General features: G+C 32.6%; 1 protein-coding gene across 1 annotated transcript; it reads left to right on the top strand.

Moving 5' to 3' along the window:
* Positions 1-5,365: 5,365 nt before the first annotated feature.
* On the top strand, positions 5,366-7,642 carry LOC110634456 (homeobox-leucine zipper protein HAT4). The gene is made up of 4 exons (XM_021783463.2): positions 5,366-5,891; positions 6,304-6,614; positions 6,799-6,878; positions 6,994-7,642. Exons 1-4 carry the CDS (start codon positions 5,741-5,743, stop codon positions 7,328-7,330), a joined length of 879 nt encoding a protein of 292 aa, XP_021639155.2. The 5' UTR covers positions 5,366-5,740; the 3' UTR covers positions 7,331-7,642.
* The last annotated feature ends 956 nt before the right edge of the window (positions 7,643-8,598 follow it).

The following is an 8,598-nucleotide window of genomic DNA, read 5'->3' as shown; positions in this document are numbered from 1 at the left end:
CAAACGCTCACTCCTGTTTATCTATTTTTTTAGGTTACAGGAGGATTACTTATTGTGACTAACGTGCTCTTCTTTCTCGCAGGTCAATTAGTAGGATCTAATGTATTTTGTATAATTGAGTTAAATTTTAGACTCTGTATGTGTTATGAGTATTTTAATTAATTTGGGTCCGTAATATAATATTGTGTTGAATTTGTGACGATATTAATTGCATGCATGACTGGAAGGGATGAGGGAGTTGAGCTCCCATTAGATTTTATGATATTATAGTATGTGGAGGGTGAGCTGAGCTCTCCAATTTATTAGATATTGTGTTTATAGGCGGGCAAGTCAAAAATTCTCCGTTGAATTATTCATTTTATGGCCGGACTCTGTCTGGTTGAATTCTTGAAATTGGGCCCAAATGGGCCTTAGGATTGGATTGAGGAATAGTTAGGCTTACTATGGGCCTCGGGGGCTTTAGGTTGGCCCAGGCCTTAGTGCCGATCCGGCCTATAGGTTGGGTCGTGATAATTTTTTAGGTATATATAAAAATAAATTATTATAATTATTATATCTATAATTTTTATATTTATTTACTATAATTTTAAATAATTTATAGATATAAAAATTGTTTTAAGGACATAAAAATTTTATAATTAATAAATTAAAGAAAATAATATGATGTAAAAAATAAAACTAAATCAACTATTAACTGATAAAAAATAATTCTAAAAATAGAGAAATACAAACTATAGACCTATAAGCTCTCTATCAATTACATTTAAAAAGTGAATTAAATATTCACTAAGAATAATATTTTCCTTTTTGAATAAGTAAATATTTTAATAATTAAATTTTTTTATTAATAATATATTATTAATAAATAATATGTTTGAATTGTTATAAGAGCACTATACATACATAGGATTCCAGATAAAATTAAAACTATATTATATATTTAGAGCTTGGTGCTTAAAAAATGGATAAACTTGAAAATAATAATTTCTTCACAAAATTAAAATAAAAATTCAAATATTCAAGATATAATAACTTAATTATCTTGAAGTTGCACTTTGTCATTAATTTTACTTCATTCTTAAAGTTAATTCCAGAAAAAAAAATATTTAAATCTTATATATAACTTAAATACTTTATTATAAAAATTTATTTAAATCTTCCATATAATTTAAATACTTTTATCTCAAATTAGGTTGAAAGACTTTCAATTTAGAGGGTTAAAAGGATGGATCTAGTGGAATTTGAAAATTTGGATTTACAAAACACGTTTAATTGTAAATTTACAAGGTAGGGTAGGACTAAAAAGTTGAGAATGGGGTGAAAAAGGTCATAGGAAATGGTAGCACCAATAATTGATTTTGTCTCTAGATTAGGGTATGCCCTAGAGTTGAAGATAAAAGTGGCAAAGAGTGCCATGCGGTCATCATTAGAAACACAAGGTTTAGTTAGTGGGCTTTATCCTATTCCCTATAAATGCAGCTTCATTTGTCTAAAATGTAAAGAAAAAGTCAAAATGCAAATGATGACACCATTTTACCGCTGAACCTCAGGGCATTGGCCCTCCTTTCCCATGTCTAGTACAATTTCCTCTCCATGTGATGACTTTTCATCAACATAATTATGTGCCACACCACAGTGCAAGAAACTAAACATGTCCTGTTCAATTTTATAAGTGATTGTTTTATATGGGATTAATTGTTTAAATACGACATATTATATTAAAAAAAATTGTAAAACTATAATCAAAATTAGCTTTTTTGGGTGTGAATCCAATATAGAAAGAATGTTACTTCCCTTCTGAGGGTTTGAAAAGGAAAGAAAATACTTTGAATCTACACAATAAATGCTCAATGGAAAATAGGAATTGAAAGGGACCCAACAATTGAAATATTGAATGGCACATTCCCACCACTTTCCTTTCTTCAAAATCCGCCATCTTCAAAGACCCGACAAGAAACAAGAAAATTGGCTGTTCGAACAAAATTTTCAAGTCGTTATACAATCTTCTATATGGGAAAACCAAATGTAATAATAACTTCGTTTGTGAATGATTAAAGCATGCCCTCCCTTTTTTTTTTTACTTAATTAACGATTAAATCAATAGTCATGAAGGGTGGGACACGCGCCGAGTGAGAGAGTGGAGGGGCGAGGGATTAACTTGGGGAGGAGATCAAATGATTGTTAAGAAGTGGGTGGTCGGGGCATGGAGGGACAAGATGACACGCACGACTGTGCTGTTGGAGTGAAAGGAGGGTGGGAAGTGGGGTCCATAGGGAGTGTGAGGGCACGTGTCTCCAGGCAAGACATGTTGGTCCACGTGAGTTCGGGGGGAAGGCAAGAAGGGTTTTCTTCCACGCTTTCCCTTATTTCCCGCACCCTCTTATCCCACGTGAACTCCACTCTCTCCTGTCTCCTTTTCCTTTCTCTCTCCCCACCACAGCTTTTATTATTTTTTTCCTTCTTTCGGCTCTGTTTGGGTCAGCTGCGAGCCACCGATATTACCTTTTTGGATACCAATATTACCATTAGATCTTAGCCAGTTAGCCATCAAACCGGTTTCACTCAGCCATCGTTATAAAAATGTTAGGCACTCTCTCCCCCATACTCGTCAGCAACACGCTTCGGAGGCAAAAAGAGGAATCAATTCAGTTGGTTTGTGCGTGGGAAACACGCGCTGTGTGTGGCCACGAGGAATTGGATGCGTCAGATGAATAGAGTTCCTTTTCATTACAAAATATAAAAAAAAAAAGTTTAAGAAAGCGACGGTTTTGTCCGGTAACTCGCTCCATCCTCCTTCCCCTCGTGCCAATCGCACGAGAAAAAAGATTTTCCAAAAAGAAAGATAAGGGAAGGTGGGGGATACGCGGGACCCACTTCATGATCAAACAAAAGTTGATCTGTCTGCTTCCAATCATCAACCATCCACTCTTGATTTGATGGTTGTCTGGCTTAACTGGCTTTGGCGCAAACTATGTGCCGCAATATGACCCCACCCAGTATAAACTTTGATCCCGTCCGTTGGTTAATTCGATCAGAGCCGTTGGTGTTGAAATGAGGGAATGAGCTGATTGGGTGATGTTTTCAGGATGATTTATGAAGTGGTCCCCACTTGTTAATGATATAGATTCACGGTGATACGCATCTTGGTTTTTGCTGGGCTGGGATCTGCTACTCGAATTTACGGGTAAGCACGGTCTCAAATTGAATTAAAAATTATTTTTATTACCGGTGGATTTTAGTTCAAGTGAATCAAGTGGGATTATAGTTATCTCAATTGTGAAGCATTAAGCTTAAATCTCAAATAAAATCAATTGTAAAAAAAAAACTCATTTATTAAAATTATATCAAATTAAAATTATTATATTATTTATTTTTAATTTTTTTACTAAAAATTAAATTTAATTTGCACTGAATTTGTATTAAATTAAATATTCATATTTTTATAATTTTTAAATATATTATATAATTTTTAATATAATTATATATTTATATGTAATCAAAATTTATATATATTATAATTATAAAAGATATGCAATTTAATATTATATTTTGTATTTTTATTTTAAATGTATTAATTATAAATTTATTACATTATTTATAATTCTCCACTATAAGCATATTACTATATGCTTGCTAATATTTAATTACATAGTTATTTTATAGTTAAAAGCTATAATATTGAAAAATAGCTAAAACATGTTATATATATAATTAATATATTATTAGGTACTAACAATTAACTTTAAGAGTTTAAATTATAATTTAGGTATGTTTTTATAACAATAATTACATAAAATTATTTCATAAATTAATTTGAATTAAAATAAAAATATTAAAAGTTAAATTGAATTAAAATTGAAATATTAAAAATTATATTAAAAATTATTTTAAATTTTTTAAAATAAATTTAAAACTAAAACCGTGTATCCCTAATGTAATTGAGTGTAAAACTCTAAACTATTTGCATTAATATGGTTTTATCGAGCTACCCATGTTTTTCTCTAGTTACATTTCTTTGTTCTTAGTTTTATGACTTCAATTTTAAATGTTTTATTTTATTATAGCGATTTCATGAAAAAAAATGTTGACTCCTACTATTTTAATTTAAAATAAAAAAATATTGAAATTTATATAAAAGTGCACACTATAAAAATATTAGATTTAACAGTAAAAATTTTTATTTTTAAAAGTATAAAATTTGCCTACATAAATTTATTACCCGAATATATCAATTATTATATATTACTGCTATTAAATTGTGGTAGTAAATATTTTATTATAATTAAAAAATATTAACAATAATAATTATTGCTAAAAAAAATTTATTAATTGTATAAGTTTAATAATAATAATAATAATAATAATAATAATAATAATAATAATTACTGTCATATTTATTTATATACTTTTAATAGTAATTGTATACTGTTAATTTTATAATATTAAAATTATTTTTTTTTGCAATATTATTTGTAATAATGTATGAGATTTAAATGCTTCAATGTGAAAAGAAATTTAAAAAAAAAATCAATTTATTATGATTAGGACAATAAAGCATCATGTTTATTGCATTGAGTTAGTTCCTTCTTAAATCAAATAACTAATGATGCTATTCAAGGCAGCATGGAATTGAATTTGAACAAGAGACAAATGTCTTGGGAAATTCATGGGGTGCATGTTACTCTCTAGTAGTAAAAAGTTGAGAAATATAAAATTATTGTGAGCAATTTATGGTGGTAAAGTAACTTTCAATAAATGATCTTTTTGACCAAGCAATCCATCAACCATTCCATGTCAAAAAGATTTTATCTCCCATTCATATTAGCATCATTATAATGCAACAATCTTAAAAAAAAAAAATTAATAATGATAATTACAAGGAAATTAAAAAGCCCATCATAATTTCAGTTCTGCCATAGCCAGCAGTCAACAGTACAGTAAAGCAATCAAGCTGCTTGCCAATCTGTGCACACAACAGATTTTAGCAATTGTTACATATGAAATTATGAGATTATATCTTATTTTGTATTCCTTTCCATATTTAAAAAAATGGATATTTTCATATTTCAACTTATAATAAAAACTTTCTTTTTTATTTTTATAATGAAGTGTAATTATGTGTTATGATATCATAAATATTATATAATATTATGACATAAATTTTAATATTTCCTTTTTTTGAAGGTGAAAGTCAATACTACTCGTTCAAAGCTTATTAACTGGCGTTCTTCATATTTACCATGGTTAAATAGTAGAGTTAAGGGGGGCGGGGGGACAAAAAATGCAGAACTTGATATTGGACAATGGAAAGAGCAAAGAAGGAAAGAAGGAAACTAGAGTTAGTATTATTACATGGGGAGGGCAAAGGGCAAAGGCCATGATTGAGATAATTGGCCTCCTGACACAATGTCATGATTGAAACTTACACACACGCCACTGCCCTTTTCTCTCTTCTTTCTATATAATCTCCCGCTCCCACTCCTCCAAACCCACCATCCTCATAACTCCTTGTCTCTCTCTCTCTTTCTCTCTCTCTCTCTCTCTCTCTCTGTCGTTTCAAACCAAACCCCAAGCCAGGAAACCCTCTGCCTTCTTTTTCTTCTTCTTCTTGGCTATACGCATACGAACTTCTTTTCTAATATATACCTGTACTTGCATATATATATATATATATATATATACACACACACACGCAGACATTACTATTTGTTTCTCTACTTCTTGTTGGTAAACCAGGAAGATGACGGTTGAGAAAGAAGATTTGGGTTTGAGCTTAAGCTTGAGTTTTCCTCAAAATTACAATTCTTTGCAGCTTAATCTCATGCCTTCACTTGTCTCATCTTCTGTTATTTCTCAAAAACCCTCATGGAATGATACCTTCCATTCTTCAGGTATTATTTTTTTTTCCTTTTTTTTGTTTATATTTTTCCTTCGTTTCTGTTTTTCTGGGGGTTCCAGATCTACATGGCACCAAGTTTCAGATCTGCTTTTGGTTTTACCCTCAATAAACTCTTTTCACCTTCTCTCTGTTTTTCACACTTTCCCGTGAAACAAACAGAGTGTAAAGCTTTTTATATTTAAAAATTTGCTTTCTTTTATTCTTTCTTTTTAAACAACTTAAAATAAGCTCTCTTTTTCTCTTTGCTTTTCCCATGTTAGATATCTTCTACAATTTAAATCTGGCCTTTTGTAAATCGTTTTCAATTCACCTTTATTTCTTTATACACAAAACCTCTTTATGTTCTCTAGATCCACGCCTCGAAAATTCCACTGCCGTTTTTTCTGACCCATCTTCGCATGCAGATCCAAATTCTGATTCGTGCCGCGCCGATACGAGGTCATTCCTGCGAGGAATCGATGTGAACAGGCTGCCTTCAACAGCCGACTGCGAAGAGGAAGCGGGTGTCTCATCCCCGAACAGCACTATATCGAGTGTAAGCGGAAAGAGAAGCGAAAGGGAAGGGAATGGAGAGGAACACGAAATGGAGAGAGATTGTTCTCGTGGAATCAGTGATGAGGAAGATGGCGATACCTCAAGAAAGAAGCTCAGGCTCTCTAAAGATCAGTCTGCTATTCTTGAAGAGAGCTTCAAGGAACACAACACTCTCAACCCAGTAAGTCTTTTATTTTTTCTCTTCTTTTCTTTTCTTTTGGTAAAGACGAGTTCATGTTTGTTTGTTTGCCCGACTCCAGTGGGTCAAAAGTTTAACAGAATTTTCAGCGTTTTCTTAGCAACCAAACAGTGAAACAGAAATCTTGATAATAAAACTAACGGATGTATGGTTTTGCCTTGTACAGAAGCAAAAGTTGGCATTGGCCAAGCAGCTGGGCCTGAGACCCAGACAAGTAGAGGTGTGGTTTCAGAACAGAAGGGCAAGGTGAGATAATATTCTATCATTTGAAGGGTAGTTTAGGCATCGGAAATTTGTTTAAATTAGCCATTTTTCAAGTATATAGTTTTATTTACGTGTTGGAGTGGGAAATTTTTTACAGGACCAAGTTGAAGCAGACTGAGGTTGACTGTGAGTTCTTGAAGAGATGCTGCGAGAATCTAACGGAAGAAAACAGACGGTTGCAAAAGGAAGTTCAGGAACTGAGAGCACTGAAACTCTCCCCACAGTTCTACATGCAAATGACCCCACCTACCACCCTCACCATGTGCCCTTCATGTGAGCGTGTTGCGGTCCCACCATCCGCATCATCAACCGTCAATCCTTCTCATCCGCGGGCCCACCCACAGATCGGCCCCACTCACCACCACAGGCCTATCCCGATCAACCCATGGGCCCCAGCTGCAGCTCCGTTTGATGCCCTGCGTCCTCGGTCGTGATCAACAACCGTAAACAAGGACATTTTGGTCATTGGGACATGACACAAAAAAAAATTATATATTTTAATGATAAAAGGTTGCTGGAATGTGTACTGTACGAAGGGGGGGGAGGAAATAGTTGTAATAGCGTAACCTCATGCATGTTTTTCTTGTGTTAAAAGTCTTAGGTCTAAGATATGGTGGTTGTGAGGGTGATTTGGTGGGTCTCCATGTTTTGTATTATTGACCCATTATCAGATCAGTCTCCATGAGAAGGGTTGACATATTAGATTAATCTTTTTTAATGCTTAATCAAATACTCCTTTCTCCCTACTCAAACACAGCAAAACTACTTTTGAGAAAACGGGCAAGGAAAAGGAATTAATTTGTATGTAAATCGCAAATCAATCTCTAATTAATTATTATTTTAACTGATCACATCAAACAATTTGCTGTTCTAGATTCTTATGATTGTGCGAGGATTGAGAATCTCCCTTTTTCCTTGTGGACAGCCACAAGTTTTGCCTCCTAATTTCTGGGGGCGGGTTTGAGTATTTGCATTTTGTCATGTTTGACGGGTTGACTAAATCCTTAATTTCATGGTTTTTGTCTACCTACGTGCCAAGCTTGAAAAACCTAATTAAGCCTTAAAACACGGTAGTTTGTCAAGGGGGAAAAGACTTTCTTGCCGATAAATTTACATGTGTTTGTTGCTATTTTAGTTTGGGCAACAATAATTCAAAATGACTTGCTGAATGGGCTAAGCTAGGTAGTGGAAATTTCAAACTAGTCTCTCATAGTTTTCTGTCATTTTCATTTTAGTCATGGTTGGAGACCAGCATTGTTGGGTTAATGATTGAGCTTTTGTTTTTTAAATTATTCTCAATGTTCCAATGCAAAATCACCATACTTTAAATTGATTTGAAAGACTATTCCAAAGCCATCTAATAAAGTCTTAAAATGAAGTTAATTCCCATGAATTTTTGTACAATTATATTATAATTGTTTATATAATTTTGAGGGTTCAAAATTGAAATCTCAATTAGAGCTTAATCCATCAAAAAATGAATTCAATTCATACTTATTCAACATTGTTATCTATAAAGTTATCCTATTATGAAAGTTGGAGTCAAAATGACAAGAACCTAATAGGGTTATCTTTCTGTAGTTGGAAAGCCATGAAAACAAAAGGCTGGTAAACAAGTTCATCATCTTCCTGTAGTAAGCTCAGGCTAGATAGACAAGATGAAGAAAAAGTTGATAAAACAACATTTCGTTGGATGTAGCTA

The sequence above is a fragment of the Hevea brasiliensis genome, chromosome 16 (genome assembly GCF_030052815.1).
Source record: "Hevea brasiliensis isolate MT/VB/25A 57/8 chromosome 16, ASM3005281v1, whole genome shotgun sequence".
In the NCBI taxonomy this organism is placed as follows: Eukaryota; Viridiplantae; Streptophyta; class Magnoliopsida; order Malpighiales; family Euphorbiaceae; genus Hevea; species Hevea brasiliensis.
The sequence above is the reverse complement of the archived record's forward strand: the minus strand, read 5'-3'. Positions and strand labels throughout refer to the sequence as shown.